Source organism: Nomascus leucogenys, chromosome 10, assembly GCF_006542625.1.
Source record: "Nomascus leucogenys isolate Asia chromosome 10, Asia_NLE_v1, whole genome shotgun sequence".
NCBI lineage: Eukaryota > Metazoa > Chordata > Mammalia > Primates > Hylobatidae > Nomascus > Nomascus leucogenys.
In genome coordinates, this window is record NC_044390.1 from 3867042 (window position 1) to 3890560 (window position 23519).

The following is a 23519-nucleotide window of genomic DNA, read 5'->3' on the forward strand; positions in this document are numbered from 1 at the left end:
TTACCTCCTGGCTGCATCTTGGGGGCTTCTCTGGCTGTGCCAATCCTAAAACAGCAGAATCCCGAGGACCACCAGGACCAAGCCAGCCACGGCCATGCGGATGAGATTCTCCACTGTGTAATCCTGAGGGTGTGAGGCTGGGGAGGGTGGGCAAAGAGGCCACAGAGGTCAGGGCAGATCAACTTCACCCAGGACCCCTGAATGCCCACCCAGGGCACCCACCTCCCCTTCACAGGACCTGACCCTCTGTGCCAGCCCCATCACTGAGAGCATCTCCTCACGCACCAGTCTTGGGGTCTGAATTGTTTTGTGATGGGCTGAGGGTCTCAGCTGCTCCTGAGAATCAACCAAAAAAGGGGGGAGGTGTGTGAGGAGTTGAAGAGACTTAAGCCAACATGTCCCTCAGTTGCTGCATTCCTTTGTGTCTACACTTGTCATAACTGTTCCGTAGCTATGCGATAGACCCTTTCCCTGCTGTCGCAGAGGTACATTCGCATACGTATATACATATATGCATAGGTGTAAATATGTGTGTATACATAATTGAGATATAATAGTGTGTATATGTAAATATATAATGCATAATATGTATTATAAGATACATGATAGCGTGTGTATATATAAATATATAATACATAAAATATATTATATATTACTGTGTGTATACATATAAATATGTAATAAGATATATAATTGTGCATATATAAATATATAATACATAATATATAATAAGATATATAATACAGTGTGCATACATAAATATCTAATACATAATATATAAGATATATCATTGTGTATATATAAATATATAACATAATATATTTAAGATATATAATAGTGTGTAGATATAAATATATAACACATTATATATTATAAGATATATAATTGTGTGTATATATAAATATATAACACATTATATATAAGATAGATAACAGTGTGTATATATAAATATATAATACATAATATATTATAAGATATATAATAGTGTGTGTATATATAAATATATAATATATATAAGATATATGTGTGTATATATAAATACATAACACATTATATATAAGATGTATAATAGTGTGTGTATATATACATATAATATGTAATATATAATAAGATATATAATAGTGTATATATAAAAATATATAATACCTAATATATATTATAAGATATATAATAGTGTGTGGGTATATATATAAATATGTAATACATAATATATAATAAGATATATAATTGTGTGTATATATAAATATAAATACATGATATATAAGATATATAATAATGTATATATAAATATATAATACATGATATATAAGATATATAATAGTGTGTATATATAAATATACAATACATAATATATATTATAAGATATATAATAGTGTGTGGGTGTAAATACATAAATATATAATACACAATATACAATAAGATATATAATTGTGTATATATAAATATATAATATATAATACATAAAATGTAATAAGATAGTAGTGTGTGGGTATATATAAATATATAATACATAATATACGTTACAAGATATATAATAGTGTGTAGGTATATATAAACACATACATATATATTTGAAGTGAGAAGAGTATTATAAAATTTAGAAACAAGTTCGTCCTCCATTTTCTTGCGGTTAATGTAATTATTATCAATAAATCAGAAGAGATCATTTGGGAAAGGATTGAAAGGGAGTGTGTCTGTGGTAAGCCAATAGGAAGTAAAATCAGCATACTCAAACCAATAGCTTTCTCATCTATACTTAACTAATTTTAGAAGATAGAAAGGAATCAAAGACTTTCAAATTATTCAAGTAGTAAAACAATGCTTAAAATTCACAGTGTCCACAATTTTTATGAATACAACTTCAAGCGTCTGCTGATATGTGTATAAAGTTTAATTTTAAATGTATTGGATAAAGACATTATTAATGAGAAGTTATTCTCCATCATGAATGCACATATTTAATTTAATCCCAAAGAAAATCAGAGCACAGTTATTTTACATCATAACGCTACCTAACAAATTAAATGTGTAAATTATAAATGCCAGCATTGCTTTGAAATCTTCAGAAACAGAAAGAGAAACTAGATAGGTGGACATAAAAAACAAAGGACAGAAAGGCATTGCACGTGAGGTTTGCTGCTGAATATTTGCCTGCATTGCTGCAGTGAGCAGGTGCACGATCTCCCCCTCATCTCAGGTATGCACTGAGTATTACGGGGTCGCCAGGGGAGCCCAGGTGGGGAGTGGGTGGGGCCTCCATCTTCTACCCTCAGTCTAAGCATGATTCCCCCCAGGCGCCTCCATATCTCCTTTCAGACCTCCCTGGCCTTTAGCCCCATCTGAGGTCTCTGGGGTGGGAGCCCAGGATCAGGAGGTCTCTGACTATTTCCACCCTCCCATGGGCTGGGCCCTCCCCTGCGGACCCTCCCCCTTTACTCCCCTCTTTCCTTAGTGTCCTGAGCTCTCCTGGAGGCACGGCCTGAGCTGAGCCTTTGAGCTCAGAGAGGACAGGGTCAGGGGCCTCACCTGAGACCACGAGCTCCAGGGGGTCACTGCAGTGAGACAGCAAGTAGGGGAAGAATGTGCGTGAGCTGAAGCACCTGTAGGTCTCCGCGTGGGCTGAGGTCACAGGACTCATGGGGAATTCAGCCTGGTGCTGCTGAGCTCGGTGCTCTGATCTCAGACGCAGCGGGTGATGGGCTGCCCCATCCTTGGTCAGAAGGAAAGTGTCCATCCAGCCCCGTGACTGACACAGCAGGGTCACATTCTCTCCTGAGGCCACCGTGGGGCCCGGCTGCACTGAGAGGGAGGGTCTGTCAGGGATCTGTCCTGGAGAGAAGAAGGATGGGTGAGGGGCTGCCCCACCTTGTTCTGAGCTGACACCTCCCCAGGCCTCTCTCTGGGACCCTCAATCTCTCTGTCTCTGTTTTCTCTGAGTTTCCCCCTCCCCGCCCATCCCCTGTCTCTGTCTGTCTCTCCCTCCCTTGGGACCCCACCCCTCATCCCGGCCATCACCACCTGGGCTCCCCGGCAGGGCCTGTGCAGAACCTGGGTCCCTGACTGAACCCGCTGGGCTCCTCACCTGCGATCAGGATGTCCAGGGGGTCACTGGGGGCCGACCACTCGGAGGAGACGTTGTGTGCACTGGAGCATCTGTACTGGCCGCCGTGGGAGCCCCTCACAGGGCCCAGGGTGAAGTTGGCCTGGGAGAGCCCAGCCTGGGGCTGCCGGCCAGGGCGCTGGAAGAGGTCATGTCCCCCCTCCTTGTACAGAGCGAATCTGTCGTAGCCGACATCAGAGCCACACTGCAGGGTCAGGTTCTCTCCAGGGACCATGACAGGGCCCTGCAGGGTCAGGAGGGAGGGCTTCCTAGACACGCCTGGAGGGAAAGAAGAGTCGGGACTCGGAGGGCTGGTTCCTCCCGCGCCCCTTCCTTCTCCCGTCCTGGCCCTGCAGGTCCCACTGTGTCTCACACTCCGTGTCTCTGGGCTCAGGAGTCCCTAACTTCCCTTGTTCCACCCTCCTACATGGGGCTTCCTGAGAGTAAGTTCTCAAAAATAAATAGGGCAAGGAGGAAGACGTCCGTACCTAAGACCAGGATCTCCGTGGTATCACTGGGTTCCGACCAACCCAGGGGATGTCCGTGTAATACCCATAACATCTGAACATCCACCGGTGACTGGCGGTCACGGGGCCCACAGGGAACAGGACCAGGGACAGCCCCTTGGAGGGTTCCTGTGAGTCCAGCGTCCAGGAGAGCTTGTTTTCTCCTTCCTCAATCAAAAGGAACCTGTGAAACCCCACCCTTGAGCTACACTGGATGGTCCCGTTCTCTCCTGAGGCCACCACAGGGCTCGGCAGGGCTGAGAGAGTGGGTGTTCTGTAGGCTCCTAGGAGAGAGGGAGACATTGTCTTAAATGGGGCTCACGCCTCCCACATCATACCCCAGGGCTGAGTTATTAGAACAGAGATGCCCTTGAGAGCCGACCCCCTTCCTGCAGGCAGAGCCTGGGGCTGGGACCCCTGGGTGTCCTCTTACCTGTCACCACCAGCTCCAAGGGGTCACTGCGCTCTGACCAGTCTGCAGGGCTGCGATAGTGACAGCGGTATCTCCCTGCGTGGTGCTCTCTCATGGATGGGATGAAGAAGTCGGTCTTGTTGCTGGGCTCTGGTGGGCTCTGTTGGTACCAGGTCATGGGGCTTCCTTCCTTGGTGAGATGGTAACCCTGGGTACCCAGGGTCCCCTGGCACCAGAGGGTCATGGGGCTCCCCCAGGTAATCACAGAGCCTGGCTCAGCCCAGAGGCTGGGTTTGGGGAGGGTCCCTGGAAGAAACCACAGCTGGGGTCCACAGACCTCCCCCGCCCCTCATTCCCAGCTCAGGTCACAGACCCTCTTGATTTTCTCACCCTCAGCTGAGAAGCCCCTGAGATGAGAGTCCAGGTGCTGAGTGTGAGGTAGGGCGTGGGAGCTTAGCAGAGACTCACCTGCAGGTGCTCCGGCTTTCTGGCCCAGACTCAGCCATGGAGAAGAGTTTCCTGTGGGGGATTTGGAATACAGAGGTGTGGCTGCTTCCCCTCCCCCTGGAGCACCAGTAGCCACTGGAGCCCTGAGGCTCTCTGGTGAACAAGGCTGCTGTGGGACCCCCTCCACCCCAGCCCAGTGCCCCTCCTGTCCCTCGTCTCTCCACCACTGACTGAGGCACAGAAGAACAGTGAGGATGGACACCATGATGCCTGCTCTGCGTGCTCCAGCTGTGGGACAGGTGACCGCATGGCCCTCCATGACAGACAGATGCACGGATGTGGTTAAGTCAGAGCTTGCTGCCGCCTGCCTGGGTCCCCACAGCTGTGAACTCACAGGAAGTGGACGGCCCGTGGCTAGGCCTGTCTCTGATTCCCCCCAGTGCGGGGGCTCAGGGGGACCCAGGCCCTCTGCATACATCTCAGCCCAGACCTGAGGTGTCCCCTGATTGCCAGGGTTCCTTTGTCTGACAACCTGCCCTTGGAGGGTAGACCCAACATCACATCCAGGTCAGCTCCCGACTTAGCATGGGTCTAAACTGAAAACACTGCCCTTATTTTCTCAGAGCCTCCACTCAGGACATCGACTTTCTTTTTCCCCACCGATGCAAAGACAAATATTTCCCCAGCAGAAAGTCATCCTGATCTGGAGAGACCCATTTCCTGCGTTCAGTAAATAAAGTCAGTTTCATTAGGGGAGGCTCTGGAAAAATAAGGGGATGCAGATTAGCAGAAGATGAACATTCGGCAACTTGTTTCTTAATTAATTAATTTATTACCAAAGAGAGAGAAGTGGAAACATGAGAATAGGGACCATGACTAGAATGTGGTTGAGGGAATGGCTTCTATCTTATTCCCTGGCAGAGAACCAAGGGATAAGAATGAGAAAGCTGGCTGGGCCCAGTGGCTCACACCTGTAATCCCAGCACTTTGGGAGGCCGAGGCAGGAGGATCACAAGGTCAGGAGTTCAAGACCAGCCTGACCAACATGGTGAAACCCCTGTCTCTACTAAAAATACAAAAACTAGCTGGGTGTGCTGGCATGCACCCGTAATCCCAGCTACTAGGGAGGCTGAGGTGGGAGAATCGCTTGAACTCGGGAGGTGGAGCTTGCAGTGAGCCGAGATCACGCCACTGCACTCCAGCCTGGGCAACAAAGCCAGACTCTGTCTCAAAAAAAAAAAAAAAAAAAAAAAGAAAACTCAGTGAGAGGTGGTTGTGAGAACACACCAAAGAGGAAAGATAGTCCAGGGCTGGGAGTGGTGGCTCCCGCCTGTAATCCCAGCACTTTGGGAGGCTGAGGCAGGCAGATCACAAGGTCAGGAGTTTGAGACCAGCCTGACCAACATGGTGAAACCCTGTCTCTACTAAAAACGCAAAAATTAGCTGGGTGTGGTGGCGGGCGCCTGTAATCACAGCTACTTGGGAGGCTGAGGTGGGAGAATCGCTTGAACCTGGGAGACGGAGGTTGCAGTGAGCTAAGATCGCACCACTGTACTCCAGCCTGGGCAACAAAGCCAGACTCTGCCAAAAAAAAAAAAAAAAAAGAACAAGAAAGCTCAGTGAGAGGTGGTTGTGAGAACACACTAAAGAGGAAAGATCATTCAGGGCTGGGAGTGGTGACTCATACCTGTAATCCCAGCACCTTGGGGGGCCGCAGGCAGGTGGATTACCTGAGGGCAGGAGTTCGAGACCAGCCTGGCCAACATGGTGAAACCTCGTCTCTACTAAAAATACAAAAATTAGCTGGGTGTGATGGCAGGTGCCTGTAATCCCAGCTACTTGAGAGGATGAGTCAGGAGAATCTCTTGAACCCAGGAGGCAGAGGTTGCAGTGAGCTGAGATCGTGCCACTGCACTCCAGCCTGGGTAACAGAGCAAGGCGCTGTCCCAAAAAAATAAAAATTAGAAAGAAAAAAGGAGAAGAGGAAGGAGACGGAAAGGAGAGGAAACATGCCTGAGGTGGAACATTACATGTAACATGGAGTAGGCAGAGAATCCGATAGAGCACTGAAACTCTCACTGGGTGCAGTGGTTCACGTTTGTAATCCCAGCAATTTGGGTGGCCGAGGTGGATGGATCACCTGACGTCAGGAGTTTAAGACCAGCCTTAGAGGCCGGGTGCGGTGGTTCACGCCTGTAATCCCAGCACTTTGGGAGGCCAAGGCAGGCGGATCACGAGGTCAGGAGATTGAGACCATTCTGGCTAACACGGTGAAACCCCATCTCTACTAAAACTACAAAAAATTAGCCAGGCGTGGTGGCGGGCGCCTGTAGTCCCAGCTACTCAGAGAGGCTGAGACAGGAGAATGGCATGAACCCGGGAGGCGGAGCTTGCAGTGAGCCGAGATCGCGCCACTGCACTCCAGCCTGGGCGACAGAGCGAGACTCCGTCTCAAAAAAAAAAAAAAAACAAAAAAAAAACTCAAAGCCATTTCTTGGATGGATACACAATAATCGATAACAGTTTGGCCCAAGTGTTGTAGAGGATGGGGAGAAAAATAAGAGAATAAGAAAAGAATATGAATTTCATATAGGATGTGCACATGAACCTGTTGAAAAATTTTCTTGGAAAGAAAATATTTTATAACAACAACTAGAATATACTTAGCAAATTTATATCAGAAATCAACCAACCAACAAATACAAGTTAGAGAAAGAGGTATGTTGCCCATTAAGTCATAGAGAAAACATACAAATAAATTTAAATTATACCAGATAAATCATTTAAGCAGGAGGGAGAATGACACAATTATGGTAAATAATGGAGACAAGAAAGTATCTGTGAATCCTAGACCCGTCACGATTATGGGCCCCATATGTCCTTCAGTAACTACAATCATTTATGAAAAAGTAAATACTAGCCTTTGTTTCTTTTATGAAATTCTTCGTTTTTCTTGTGGAAACACAATTACGAAATAATGAGGCTGTATTTTACTTTCTGGGATGGTGACAGGAAATTCCTCACCTCACAGCTCCTGTGGCTGGGATCTCAGCTGTCAGAACAGACCAAGCATTCACTGCTTAAGGGCTGAGAGGAAGAACGGTTTCAGAAAGCTTTGGCTTCAGAACCCAGTGGATGTGGAGCAGATGAAAAGGTTTGGGAACTATGAAAGCGCTTTTAAATATGGTTAAGGATCAGAGTTGCATTTATTAGACATGAACATCCATACAGTCCCTGATTATTCCTGCTCTCTAAGCCTTGACAACTCTTAGTCACATCTTGTAAAAGGGAGATTTACATTTTCCTAATGAAAGATATAATTTACCTTCTTCACACTGATCTGAGAAATTGTCTATAGACATATATTACTGGTGAAATCTAGTGCATCCGGCTCCCTGGAACCCATAAGAAAGGAGATGAAAGTGTACCGTTTTGCAATCATCACAGAAAGTTTTCAGAGATGTACAGCCATTGCCAACCAAAGCACAGCATGCAACCACCAGAGATATTTCAAATATCCTAAGTAGCAGTTAATTATGGGTATTATTTTATAATTAATTATTATAAAAAAGAAAGAAGAGAAAAGAAAAAGAAAAAGAAAAATCAAACCCAGAATTATAATAATAGCAGTTAAAGGTGGATATTAGACAGTACCTATTAGAGAAATAGATAGAGAGACAGAGGATAGGTATACACATAAATAAACATCTGATTGGTTCTATTTCTCTGAAGAACTCTTGCAAAAACAGATTTTAGTCTAAGGGATAATCGCACTCAAACTTTATTGCACTCATAATATACACTCACAAGCAACTGAGGAAACTCAGTATTCTGTATGACCAGGGAAGTTCCAGGGTGCTTCCCTCTGGTCTGCCTACCCTGGTGTAGAGTACAAAAATAATTGCCTATTTAGATAGCAACATTCCATGGTCCAACTAGACGTCATCTACCTCTTGAGCTTCCCCACATCCTGTTCAATTTTGGCTCCTATTCAAGGTCTCCAACAGACCTGGCCCTGTATCTAGACACTCTTCCTATTTCCTCTATCAGGCCCCAGCCCCAGGAGAATGGTTCCTGCGGTTGCTGTTCACAGCACTGACTGGGACGTTGCCATGAACTCTAGTTTCAGCACCATGGTCAGAGTCCAGGAGGTAACATGGCTTCCTCTGTTTTCTGGTGTGTTAGTTGATACATTTGTAAAAGCTGGGCCCCCTCTTAGAGACTCCTAGAGATTCCCTGAAGGAGGCTAATAAATATTTAGCGAATGCATCAGAATAAATTGGAAAAAGACATATCCACTCCATGGATTCTGAATAGGAATGGAATTCAGAAGCTTATGATATTGGCTGCTCACCCAGCAGGACAACCACTAGCACGGCCCAGGGTGGCAGTTAGAGTTGGTTCTTCCTCATCCACCTCAGGTCATCTCTTTCCAGACCAGGTTCAGGAAACCAGTTTATAGGGTATTGACTAAAAAGCAACACGCTTGGGGCCGGACACAGTGGCTCACGCCTGTAATCCCAACACTTTGGGAGGTTGAGGAGGGCTGATCACGAGGTCAGGAGATCAAGACCATCCTGGCTAATATGGCGAAACCCCGTCTCCACCAAAAATACAAAAAAAAAAAAATTAGCCAGTCATGGTGGCAGGCGCCTGTAGTCCCAGCTGCATGGGAGGCTGAGGAAGGAGAATGGCGTGAACCCGGGAGGCAGAGCTTGCAGTGAGCTGAGATCACACCACTGCACCCCAGCCTGGGCGACAGAGCAAGACTCCGTCTCAAAAAAAAAAAAAAAGCAACAGGCTTGGAGTTACATCACAGTATTTTCAAAACCTACATCTGCCTCTTGCTATCTCTGTCTCCTTGGGAAAATCACTTTGCCTCCCTGAGGCTCACTTTGGTTTTCTATAAAATTGCAATATTAAAAGTGTCTTCTTTGTAAGGATATTTGGTGGGTTGACAATCAGAGATTATTATATTCTACCTCTCATAGGAAGCAAGCAGTTGAACTAATAGGGAAGACTCTGGAGCCAGGAAGCCTGAGATTTGATCACGGCTCTGTCCCTTTTAACTATGTGACTTAGGGAAAGTTACCCACATTACTATTGTGTCATATATAAACTTAGTATAGTGCCAGTATCTACCTTATATGGTTTTGGTGGGGAACTACATAATTAATACATGTGATGTACAAAGTGAAATTCTACCATGTTCTTAGCAGTCACTCAATAATGTAAGCTATTTTTTACTATTATTATTATTATTATTTTCATTATATGCTTAGAAATAACCTGATAAACTATGCTCAGTAAATGACAGCTGCTTTTATGAAGAATTGCTAGAATTGCTGTGAAGGTCCTTAGGCATCTGACACATTCCCTGGTTTATGTTCTAACATTCTAGACTCTCCATCTGAGGTTTATAGACTCTTTATCAGCCCTGAGGGATGCAGGTATTTGTTTATTACTAGATTCATTCAGAAAACATCTCCTGGGTCTCTGGCGTGCCACATCCTGTGCAGGGAATGGGTGATGTGAAAGATAGATATTAGAAGCTTAGAATATCTTAGCTTAGAAGATATCTTAGAAGATTATAGCCTAGATAGCTTAGAAGCTTCTAAGCTTATTAGAAGATAGCTTAGAAGCTTATCTAGCTTAGATGGCTTAGAAGAAGCTTAACCATCTTCTTAGCTTAGCTTAGAAGATAGCTTAGAAAATAGCTTAGCTGCATTTTTTAACAAATAGCTTAGAAGGTATATAAGCTCTGGGAAACTTTGTAATTTTGAGTTGGTCTGGCAATATTTTCCAGGCCTTCTCCCTGTAACCCATTACAGAAACAAAAACTCTCTTCCTCCCCAGTTCATCCACATCTCATTATTGGGCCATGAGAAATAGCAGCCCAGCCCTCAGTTTGGTCTGGGAACACTTTGGGGGTAAGATTAGGACTGTAACCCGCAAGTGTTCTTCGGGCAAACACGGTCACTCTCTGTCAAAACATCTGAGTCATTTCTGCTTCCTTACTACCTCTTTTCTTCCCTGCTCACAGCCCTCAGCTGATAGCATGGATTCTGTCTCCATGCTTCGGGCAAGAGTGATCCCTGGAGGAAATGACAGGTGTGAATGTAAGACGTGAGGGTGGACTTTACTGATGGTTGACCTTGATCATGTAACACCTCTTTCCCATTTTCCTCCTTGTAGAAGAAGATAATGACCCGTATCTCAGGGTTGGTTTGAGGATGAGTATTGCCTGAGACATGTAAGGCTCTCAATCTCATGTAATTTTTTTTTTTTTTGAAACGGAGTCTCGCTCCGTCTCCCAGGCTGGAGTGCAGTGGTGCGATCTCAGCTCACTGCAAGCTCCGCCTCCCGGGTTCACGCCATTCTCCTGCCTCAGCCTCCCGAGTAGCTGGCACTACAGGCGTCTGCCACCACGCCCGGCTAATATTTTGTATTTTTAGTAGAGACACGGTTTCACTGTGTTAGCCAGGATGGTCTCGATCTCCTGACCTCGTGATCCGCCCGCCTCGGCCTCCCAAAGTGCTGGGATTACAGGCATGAGCCACTGCGCCCGGCCTCATGTAATACCTTTTACCAGATCCAGACGCATGGTGTAAGAGCCTTTATGTTCAAAAGGTAAGTCAGGAACAATCCGTCATCACGGGTGAAATGGTAGAGTGTCAGAAAAAGTTACAGGCTGCAGGAATCCTGGAGCTCATCCTGAATTCTGTACTCAGGCACATTAGAATTTAAGATGTAAGGTGAAGAGATCAGCTTCATGTCTTAACACTATGGGACTTAGGACATCTCTCACCTGTTACAAATCCTACCTCACATTAAAAAAGACAAAAACAAAAACAAACAACAAAAAAAACCCTGGGTCATGTTGCAACTTCTTAAGATGAAATCTGCATAGAACCGTGCTCTTTTTTCTTAAATTTCCGTTTATTAAAGTAAAATACAGATAATGTAAAATTGGCCCTTTAAAAGTATACAACTCTAGGCTGGGCGCAGTGGCTCATACCTATAATCCCAGCACTTTGGGGGGCCGAGGCGGGCTGATCACCTGAGGTCAGGAGTTCAAGACTAGCCTGGTCAACATGGTGAAACTCCGTCTCTACTAAAAATACAGAAAAATTAGCCAGGTGTTGTGGTGGGCACCTGTAATCCCAGCTACTTGGGGGGCTGAGGCAGGCGAATCGCTTGAACCTGAGAGGTGGAGGTTGTAGAGACTCGAGAACGCACCATTGCACTCCAGCCAGGGCAATAAGAGTGAAACTCCGTCTCAAGAAAAAAAAGTATACAACTCTGGCATTTAGTAGATTTTCACTGTTGCAACTGCCACCTCTAGTTCCCAAAGATTTTCATCACCCTGAAAGGAACCCCATTCCACGGGGCAGTCCCTCTCCTCTCCCCACCCTTCCTCAGCCCCAGGCAACCATCAGTCTGCTTTCTGTGGATTTCCAGCTGCTGGACATTTTATATCAATGTAATCATACAGTACGTGACCTTTGGGTCAGGCTTCTTTCACTTAGCTTCATATTTTGAATCTCCAAATTGTAGCATGCATCAGTCTTCATTTTTATGGATGAGTAAATTTCTAACATATGGATGCAACACATTGGTTGGTGGACATTTGTGATACTTTTATCTTTCATTGTGAATAATGCTTCTATAAACACGTGGGTACAAGTGTTTGGATATTGTCCAACGAGACAAGTCTCTGTCATTTCAGGAGATTTATTTGCCAAAGTTAAAGATGTGCCGGGGAGACAGATCTATGCCTTTCTCTGAAGATGATTTTGAGGGCTCCAAATTTAAAGGGTAAAGGGAGAGATATTGAGAAGTACACAATTTTCATGTCAGAGGAGGCTAAGGAAAAATAGTTATGCATGCCTTTATCTAGCTCAGTGAATCTGTATTTTTTTTACAAATAGTCATTCATGCCTTTGTTTGGCTCAGTGAATCTGCACTTTTTACATCAGACGACAAAAACAAATGGGGCAGAGGAAAAAAATGCAGTGAATTTGCATTTTACGTAAGATAAACATAGACAAAATTGGGCGGGGGAATAATCAGATATGCATTTGTGTCTGATGGGCTGGGGAGACTGTACCTGGAAAGATAAGCTATCAATATACATTGGAAAGATAAGCTATCAATATACACTGGAAAGATAAGCTATCAATATACATTGCCGTGGTGAAATTTTAACAGCTCACTAGGAATCTTCTTGTGGGCAAAACGTTGGGGAGGCGTGTAGCTTTTCATCTTGTAGCCATCTTATTTATGAACCAAAATGGGGAGGCAGGTTTGTGTGACCCAGTCCCCAGCTTGACTTTCCCTCTTAGCCAAATGAGTTTGGGGTCCCCAAATTTAATTTCCTTTCACAATATCTACTATCAGTCATTTTTTTTTATTGTGGTAAGAAGAGTTAATTCTCCTACCAATTTTTAACTTCATGATGCAGTATTGTTAATTAAAGACAAAATGTCGTAGGGTACATTGCCAAATTTCATTTGTCTTGTATAACCTAAACCTTTAGTCACATACCTAGAAGTGGAATTTCTAGATCATAGAGTAATTCTAGGTTTATTTTTTATTTTATTTTATATTATTATTTAATTTTATTTTATATTCAAAAGGTACCTGTGCTTGTTTGGTGTATATATATATATATATATATTTTTTTTTTTTTTTTGAGATGGAGTTTCACTCTTGTTGCCCAGGCTGGAGTGCAGTGGTGCAATCTCGGCTCACTGCAACCTCCACCTTCCGGGTTTAAGCAATCTCCTGCCTCAGCCTCCTGAGTAGCTGGGATTACAGGCATGCACCACCATGCCCAGCTAATTTTGTATTTTTACAAAATTATGGGTTTCTCCACGTTGGCCAGGCTGGTCTCGAACTCCTGACCTCAGGTGATCCACCCGCCTCTGCCTCCCAAAGTGCTAGGATTACAGGCGTGAGCCACCGCACCCAGCCCTAATATATTTTTTTAACCTCTTGCCCTCCTCCCACCCTTCCCCCCTTTCGGATTTCCCTGTGTTTTTCTCCATCTTTATGTCCATGAGTGCCCATTGCGTAGCTCCCACTTGTAAGTGAGATCATGCAGTATTTGGTCTTTTGATTCTGAGTTCACGTAGGACCATGGCCTCCAGCTCCATCCATGGTCCTGCAAAGGACATGATTTCACTATTTTTTATGGCTATGTTGTATTCTGGGTTATATATTTACCACTTTTACTTTATCCAGGCCATGATGGATGGGCATCGAGGATGGTTCCATGACTGCTATTGTGAATAGCACTGCAGTGAACATACGAGTGCGTGTCTTTTTTAATATAATTATTTCTTTTACAGTAGTGGGGTTGCTGGGTCAAACGGCAGTTCTGTATTTAGTTCTTTGAGAAACCTCTATGCTGTTTTCCATAGAAGTTGAGCTAATTTACCACCAGCAGCATATAAGCCTTCCTAGGTTCATCTTTTAAGGAACTGTCAAATCGCTTTTCTTTTCTTTCTTTCTTTTTTTTTTGAGATGGAGTCTGGCTCTGTCACCCAGGCTGGAGTGCAGTGGCACGACCTCGGCTCACTGCAACCTCTGCTCCCGGGTTCAAGCTATTCTCCTGCCTCAGCCTCCTGAGTAGCTGGGATTACAGGCACCCGCCACCGCGGCCCGGCTGATTTTTATACTTTTAGTAGAGAAGGGGTTTTGCCGTTTTGGCCGGGCTGGTCTCGAACTCCTGACCTGAGTTGATTCTCCCTCCTCGGCCTCCGAAAGTGCTGGGATTACAAGCGTGAACCACCATGCCCGGCCTCCAAACCACTTTTCACAGTTACTGAAAAATTTCGCCATCACGCTAGCAGTGTATGAAGGTTCTCTTTTCCGCACGCCCTTCCTGACATTTGTTATTTTTAAGAATATGGTCAATCCAGTGTGTGAAGTAGTGTCTCATTGTGGATTCATATGAATTTTTATAATAAGTAATGGTTTGGGTGTCTTTTGATGTGCCCACATTTAGTCCTATATCTTGGGAGGATGTTGACAGAGGGGTCCAAAATTCCGGTTTGACAGAATAACTTCCAGATCTATGGTATAACATGGGGACTACAGTTAATAACGATATATTCTATTCTTGAAAATCACTGGGAGAGTAGATTTAAGTGTTCTCAGTCCAAACAATAGTAAGTATGTGAACTAACGTGTATGTTTATTAGATCGATTTAGCCAACCCACAAATAGGAATGTTGCAATACCACGTGTTGTATACAGTAAAAATATACAATTTAAGTAAACATTTTTTTTTTTTTTTTTGAGACGGAGTCTCTCTTTGTCGCCCAGGCTGGAGTGCAGTGGCACGATCTTGGCTCACTGCAAGCTCCGCCTCAATTTAGGGAAACATTTTAAAAGCTGTGTTACTAACATGAAGTTCTACATTCACACATGACTCACGCCAGCTTCAATGGACATAGGTTGGAGGTTTCTCACCTGAGACCATGAGCTCCAGTGACATGGCTTTGGTTGACTAGGGTTTTTGGTCTCATGCCGGTTTAGATAAAACAATAAGGACACACGTGGAGTGGTTTTAAGGAGCGAAAAGTTTAATAGGCAAGAAAGAAGAAAGAAGAAAAGAGCTCCTCTGTACAGAGCCCAGGGAGGGGAGCTTGGAACAAAGAGAAAACTCCATGTGTGGCGGCAAAGCAGTTGCTAATATTGGGAGGCTGGAGGAGGCGGTGTCTGGTTCGCATAGGGCCCAGGGGATTGGTTAGATCAGGTGTGTCATTTACATAGCCCTGGAACAACCTTTTCCTCCCACCTTAGCCCTTTAATATGCAAATGTGGGCCACCATGATGCTTTGTGTGATTTGGAGGTGGCCATCAGGCTTGGCATAGGTGGTGATAAGAAGATGGCGGAAATTGCCATATTGCATGAACCTATGTTTTAATGGCCAGCATTTGCATTTTAAAGCTTGCCGGCCAGACCCTTTAAGACAGCTTCTCCGTTGGAAAAGAGATGGTTCAGGGGTTGTTTCTTATTACAGGAAAATTTCACCAAGACCCTTTACCCTTACTATCTGCCTAAAATAATTCCTTAGTAACTCCTGTATTATTCTTCCCCTTAAAGAGAGGCAAAGCTAACTGCTGTTAGTGCGTGTTGGGTCATGGTTCTTTCTGGCTACTTCCTGCTGAAAGGGGCTGTTGTGTGGGGGAACAGCAGTTGGGCCTTTTTCTGAGGTTGATTTAAGGTTTCTCAAAAGAATGGTGTGTCCATGTGTGGCTTTGCTTGCAGCACCATTTGGAGTTTAATTACTTTTAGGCAAAAACAGAAATTTTACAAGGAGCTTTAAAATATAGGGTTAGAATATGAGTATTAAGATTACCACCATTGGGGCTGGGTGCAGTGGTTCATGTCTGTAATCCCAGCACTTTGGGAGGCCGAGGTGGGCAGATCACCTGAGGACAGGAGTTCAAGACCAGCCTGGCCAACATGGCGAAAACCCGTCTTTACTAAAAATACAAAAATTAGCCAGGCATGATGGTGAGTGCCTGTAATCCCAGCTACTCGGGAGGTTGAGGCAGGATAATCACTTGAACCTGGGAGGCGGAGGTTACAGAGAGCTGAGATTGTGCCACTGCAGTCCAGCCTGGGCAACAGAGCAAGACTCTGTTTCAAAAAACAAAACAAAAAAAAAACAAAACCATCGTTAGTGGGAGTCCTACAGACCTTAAGTGACAGCGGAGTTTGACACCTGTTGGTTACATCAATGGATTGCAATACAGATTTTCCTCCACTAGATGTCGGTGTACATTACCAGAAACGTTACTATAAAAGTAACTTTTTCCTAGAGAAAAGCATACATTTCCTCCCTAACGTGCCATTAGAGAATAACTTTAGGCCTAGGCCATTTTTACAACTTGCAGTATGATTGGGAGAAATACATTATTGGGTGGCTAAAATAACTTTAGCGTTAATTTTGACTTTTTTAAATTATTAAATTTTTTATGACTTTCACAGACTCTCTTACAACATACTTAAACTTTTAGACTTGTCCTAAACATGCTTCCTTTAAACAACCAGTTATTTTCTTTTAGGACAAGTATTCACCATACAAAATCCTTTTTTTATGTAAAATTTTGTATAACCTTCTTTTTATAGCTTAGAGTGCATTATATTACCAACCTTTGGTAGAAAGTTTTATTACACTTAATGCTAGTTTTATAACTTTAATGCTTGCTTTTTATTCATTACTATTACTTCTGCTATAAGCAAAACAACTTCGGTTAAATTTTTTCTGCAATTATTAATTTGGTTATAAGGATGATAATCAGGCAAAATATTACCACAATTAGAATTTTACAATCAGAATGCTACATTGGGGGTGCCACAGAGTATAGTTTTATTGCAAATAGCAGCGTGACTACAACAATTTTCACAAGAATGGCTTTTTTTTTTTTTCTGGCCAGTAATTTTTGTTTAAAACTTTACTTGCCAGCCGGGTGCGGTGGCTCACGCCTGTAATCCCAGCACTTTGGGAGGCCGAGGCGGGTGGATCACGAGGTCAGGACATCGAGACTATCTGGGCTAACACAGTAAAACTTCGTCTCTCTAAAAATACACAAAATTAGCCGGGCGTGGTGGCGGGCGCCTGTAGTCCCAGTTACTCAGGAAGCTGAGGCAGGAGAATGGCGTGAACTCGGGAGGCGGAGCTTGCAGTGAGCTGAGATTGCGCCACTGCACTCCAGCCTGGGCAACAGCGTGAGACTCTACCTAAAAAAAACAAAAAACTTTACTTGCCAAGATACAACATTTTCCTTTGGGGATTCAGAAAGTTACAAATGCGATTTTGTGAATATTTAAATTTCGCTGCAAATATGTGTTAAAAAGAAGTTTTAATATTTGGCTGTGAACTTTGTGAGAAAAGGTTAGAAATAATAAAACATATTTGGTGGGTAGGAGTGGGACTAAGATGTGTAGCCCTTACTTAGTTACTTATCTTCTGTGATTTTTAGCTTAAGATCTTCTATTTTTTTACATTGGTATTTAGCATTTTTTTTTTTTTTTATTTTACTGTTAGGGGTTGCTTTGTTCGGTTTTTGGCTTTGACTTGAGTGTGATGCATTTAGAAGTTGATTCCTGTAACTTTTACTGCCGAGGAGGTTGCAAGAAGAACCGTGTGGGGCCCTTTGTAGCTTGGCTTAGGGAAGGAGACAGAGATGAGAGTTTTTACTAATACTAAATGTCCTGGGTTAAATAAAGGTGGTTTTATTTCCCAGGGCTGGGCTTCCGCTATTGTGTTAATTTTTGTTGGAAGTGAGCTAGAGAGGTTACGTGGTTAACCATTCTAGAGATTTCCTGTCTGAAAACAATGTTTGAGCACATTGGTAAGTTTTATTTTTTTCTAAGTGAAAAGCTTTGTGAAGGACTTTAAGGACTTCCTATTGGCTGGAGGCTGACCAATAAATTTGCTATCCTGACTGTAGCCATCCTGAGGGCTGAAAACTATGCCCTTGGGAAGTGGCTTATTCTATTTTTTCAGAGGAATACTGAGGTTTAATTTCTCTTATGGTACCTTTTTAGATTCGAAGGGTCTGGAAGTGCATTAAGGCCTTGAAGCTTTTATGCCTTTGACTTAGCTGCCCGGTTCGCTAATTTATTTCCTTCGGCTACCTTATTGTTTATTCTTTGATGTTTCTTACAATGCATCCCTGCTATTTTTTTGTGGAAGAAAAACTGAGGATAATAACTTGCTAATTTTTTGGTGATATTTTTACAGGAGATTTATTAGCAGTAAGAATATGTTTGTTTTAAATGGCAGCATGAGCATGGAGAACCAAGAAAGCATACTTGGAGTTAGTGTAAATGTTAGCTACCTTTTCCTTCCTTAATGTAAGCGCTTTTGTAAGAGCTATTAGCTCAGCTAATTGAGTGCTTGTGCCTGGAGACAGTGACTACTGCTTCTTCTGCCTTATGTACTTTTTGCTTTACGGGCTGTTTACCAGCTAAGAGCTCCCCCTAGAGGACAGTGATTCTGCTACATTATGTGGGCTGTAAACAGTTAAATTATTTTTATTTCCTAGGGTTAACTTGGAGGCTTTTCTGACTAGCAGAGCTATCATGACAATGGCTTCAATGGTTTGAAAGCATGTTTTTTGTTTGTTTGTTTGTTTGTTTGTTTGTTTTAGACAGAGTTTCGCTCTTGTTGCCCAGGCTGGAGTGCAATAGAGTGATCTCGGCTCACTGCAACCTCTGCCTCTCGGGTTCAAGCAATTTTCCTGCCTCAGCCTCCCAAGTAGCTTGGATTACAGGCATGTGCCACCAGCCCCAGCTAATTTTTTGTATTTTTAGTAGAGACGAGGTTTCTCCATGTTGGCCAGGCTGGTCTTGAACTCCCGACCTCAGGTGATCCACCCACCTCAGCCTCCCAAAGTGTTGGGATTACAGGCGTGAGCCACCATGCCTGACTGAAAGCATGTTTTAACTAAGGTTGAGAAAATATTGGATTAGACTTTTTCCTAAGACGCCCCTTACAGTTGTGCTGTGGGAAGAAGGGAGGCCTGGATTAGAGAAGAGAAGAGAGAGAGAGAGAGACTGGCTTTAGTGCTTAGGAGGAGGCCTACTTTCCTTCCATTAATTTCCAGAATTATCCATGGCTCCTGTGCTATAATGGCAGTTTGAGCTACTGGAGCCGAGGTTCAAGCACCGGGATCCATCAGTTTTGCTGGACCATCTGTGAGACTGGTTTTGAACTCAATGACCTCCACCTCTGGGAGCAGTTCTGTTTTCAGTGGTTTTTGCCACAGGCTGGACAGAGTGGAGGTTGCTTCATTTTGCTGACTGGACATTCTGGCCTGCTACACCAATAGCAACTAGAGGATGCATCTTGGTGATCCTGGACTTTGCAAGCCTGCAAAACTGCTGCTAGAGACTTTGTCCTTCTCCTGAGCTTTTTTCTTTCTTTTGGGACTCCTCCTGGTCCCTATTATAAAAGATCGAAGTGGCTACCTTCAGGAGGTTTTTTAAGGTGTTATTTGGTCTTATAGCTTGCTTTTGCAGTTTTCTTTAAATATTGGGAGCTGCCTGTGTAATAAATTTGTCCTTCAGGATGAGCTGTTCCTTAACTGAATTAGAGAATAAAAAGATATACTTTATTAGTGCCTCTTTTAGCCTTTTTATAAAGGCTACAGGATTTTTATTTGGCTTTTGTTCCATTATAGACAGTTTAGAGTAATTGAGAGGTTTGGCCCTGGTTTTCCATAGGCCTTTTAAAATGCATATTAAAAAGGGCCTTATTTTTCATTCATTTTCTGAGCTATGGGGTTAAGGTTGTTTGCCTGAACTGCTTCCCTCCCTGTTGGGTATGGTGTTTCTGCTATTTCTTTGCTTTCCCTATTTGTTTTCTTTTCCTTTTGGTGTATTATAGGATATATATTGCTTATTTTTAAAATTATTTGCTGCTTGCAGAGTTACCTGCATTTTAGCTGCTATTAGAGTTTGGTTTAGGAGCAACATAACATTTCTTCATGTGAGGTTAAACACCTGAGTTAAATTTTGGAAAGCTTATATAACATATCAGGGGTTTTAGAAAATTGGCCTAAGTTTCCCTTTATTTATCTAAGGTTCTGTAATGGAAGGGAATTTGAGGGAGACCCAAATAAGGGGGATTATTTGATGGTTCCCCTGAAAATTGCTTTTCTAATTTTGGAGAACTATTTTCCCTGGGCCTGTCTGTTATGATTGCTAAAAGAGCTGGGCTGATTTTAAAACACTTGCAAAGGTTTAGTAAAGTTGCCATGCCCTCGTGCATAAGAAAATGAGCCACTTCTTTTGAAAGTTTTGAGGTTAAAGAAGTTCCAGGGTTTAGAATGCACTCCAGAGGGGTGCAAGCTAAGGATAATTTATTACCCATTTAGAAAAAGAATTGAGAATAAAAGCGTTCTTTTAGTTTCTTTCCTTTCTGTATGACCCAGAGTGGAGGAGAGGACAGGAAGTGTCCTCTGACTTTTCCCCTTCCTGGTTTCTGGATCCCAAAACCATGTTAAATGTGTCTGCATTTATGGCATGGTTCTGCAAGCTATGGAACCGGATGAACCAAGTTATGGGACCAACCACGCTTAGCCATGCAACCTTAGCTTATTTGCCTTGTGTGATTTTCTTTTGACTTTCTAAACCTTTGTGACTTGCCTGGCTTCCAGAAAAATGGATTTCTGGAGAGACCATGTTGCCTTTGGACAAGACTCATTTAATGGAGGCAATGAGCTAGACTGCCTGTTATTATGGCCCTTGCCAAAGCATTTACCCTTAGAAAAATGGTTTTGGTTAACTTTTGAACTTAAAATTCCTTTACTAATTGAATATGGTCTTAATTTAAGACAGAATGGGAGCCTTAAAAGAACGTAGGCACCAAATGGATGGGACAATATTGGGACTAAAATTTAGATGTGGAAGACATTTTACTCCTAACTATTGAAAGCAGAGGTCTCCCATTTACAGAAGTAGCTTACAGCCTGGTTTTTAATGGTGTGAAAGGAAGCAGTGTAGAGCAAAGGACCAGCAATGTGTCTTATGAAGAGGATTTCTATTTCCACTAGGTACCACTTAGGAATACCATGTGCTCGCCAGAGAAACCATAGAGAGAGAGACATTTAATGAGTTACTGACTGCTGCAATTTGAAATTTTTTTAACAGACCTATTTTCCTGAGCTGTAAAGATTCCTGCACATTAGACATAGAGAGAGAGAGACCATGGATAGAGAGAGAAAGTTTGGTGACAGAACTGGAAGAGACCCTTGAGATTAAAGGACAGATTTAAGGTTGAGATTCACTCCATACTCACTAGTCTGATGAATGAATTCCCCTTCCTGGCCAATGCACCAAAATTATACTGCTTCGATGACTAGAGGAACACCAGGGTTTTTGGTCTCACGCCGGTTTAGATAAAATGACATGGACACACATGGAGTGGTTTTAAGGAGCAAAAAGTTTAATAGGCAAGAAAGAAGAAAGAAAGAAGAAAACAGCTCCCCATACAGAGACAGAGGCAGGGGAGCTTGGAACAAAGAGGAGACCCATGTGTGGTGGAAAAGTGGTTGCTTATATTGGGAGGCTGGAGGAGGTGGTGTCTGGTTTGCCTAGGGCCCAGGGGATTGGTTTGACCAGGTGTGTCATTTCTGTAGTCCACAAAAAAATCTGTCCCTCCCACCTTAGCCTTTTAATATGCAAATGTGGGTCACCATGATGTTTTGAACACATGGTGTTATCTGGAGGTGGCCATCACACTTGGCACAGGTGGTGACAAAGAGAAGACAGTGGAATCACCATATTGAGTGAACCCAGTTTTTTTTTTTTTGAGACGGAGTCTTGCTGTTTCACCCAGGCTGGAGTGCAGTGGCGCGATCTCGGCTCACTGCAGGCTCCGCCCCCCGGGTGAACCCAGCTTTTAATGGCTGGCATTTGCACATTAAAGCTTGCTGGCCGGGCCATTTAAGCTGTTGTTTCTGTTAGAAAAGAGATGGTTTAGGGATTGTTTCTTATTACTGGAAAATTTCCACCGAGAACCTCTACCCTTACTAACTGCCTAAAACAACTTCTTAGTAACTCCTGTGTTACCAGGAGGCCACTGGGGGAACAACAGGTTGGGGTAAACACTCTATGAGGCACAGCACCTGTAGGTCCCCGCATGGGCTGAGGTCACGGGACTCATGGAGAATTCAACCTCTACCACTGAGTAGGGTACTTTGATGTTAGATACGAGGGTGGGGTCTTGTCAGCTGCATCCTCCTCAGATGGAAGGAAAGTGTCTGTCCACCCACCTTTGCATCTGACACAGCAGGGCCATGTTCTCTCCTGAGGCCACCATGGGGCCTGGTTGCACCGAGAGGGAGGGTGTCTCAGGGGTCTGTCCTGGAGAGAAGAAGGATGGGTGAGGGGCTGCCCCACCTTGTTCTGAGCTGAGACTTCCCCAGGCCTCTCTCTGGGACCCTCAGTCTCTCTGTCTCTGTTTTCTCTGAGTCCCCCTGTCCCTGCCCAATCCATCCTCTCTCTCTCTCTCTCTCTCTCTCTCTGCCTCTCCCTCCCTTGGGACCCCCACCCCTCATCCCAGCCATCACCACCTGGGCTCCCCTGGCAGGGCCTGTACAGAGCCTGGGTCTCTGACTGAACCTACTGGGCTTCTCACCTGCGATCAGGATGTCCAGGGGGGTCACTGGGGGCCGACCACTCGGAGGAGAGGTTGTGTCCACTGAATAGCTGTACTGGCCCCCATGGGAGATGCTCACAGGGCCCAAAGGGAAGTCATCCTCAGAGAAGTTCTGGCCATAACTCTGGGGAAGGTGATGTATCTTTTTCTTGGACAGAGAGAATGTTTTGTAACCAACATCAGAGCAACACAAGAAGGTCAAGCTCTTTCCATGGGCCATGACAGGACCCTGTGGAGTCAAATGGGAGGGCTCCCTAGGCACACCTGGAGTGTGCAAGGAGCCAGGACTCAGAGGGCTGGTTCCTTCCAAGCCTCTTCTTTCACCAGGTCACCTCCAGGTATGGTCAGAATCTAGTGAGCTGCTGGAGCTCTTGGTCTCAGGTGCTAAAGTCTGCTAAACCAGACTGGTAAACCTCCACCTGCAGCTAGAAGTCATGGGGTCTACCAGGATCAGGGCTTGGAACTGTCCATTGGACTGTTTTTCGGGGTCCAGGTGGCAGAATAGCTTGTGTTCACCTTCCACAGTCAGAATGAACCTGTCAAATCCCAGCCATGGAGGACATAATGGGGTCACCTTGCCTCCTGAGGTCAGAACAGAGCTGGGTTGAGCTGATAGGGTGGGTTTGCTGTAGAATCCTAGGAGAGAAGACAGCACCACGTTAAATGGGGCTCACACTTCCCACATCATCCCCCAGGGCTGGGCTGTGAGAAGGGAGACACTCCTGAGAGCGGAACTCCTTCCCGAAGGCAGTGCCTGGGGCTGGGACCCCTGAGTGTCCTCTTATCTGTCACCACCAGTTCCAGGTGGTCACTGGGTTCTGACAAACCTGCAGGGCTGAGAAAGTGACAGCAATATCACTGTGCAT

General features: G+C 44.2%; 1 protein-coding gene across 1 annotated transcript; it reads right to left on the reverse strand.

The window, feature by feature from the left end:
* LOC100594449 (leukocyte immunoglobulin-like receptor subfamily A member 6) lies at window positions 1-23519 on the reverse strand. The gene is given in 11 exon segments (XM_030820048.1): window positions 1-137; window positions 2527-2829; window positions 3083-3379; window positions 3589-3630; window positions 3633-3890; window positions 4040-4324; window positions 4487-4695; window positions 22268-22358; window positions 22633-22882; window positions 23099-23189; window positions 23446-23519. Coding segments are annotated over 11 exon segments (2037 nt in total).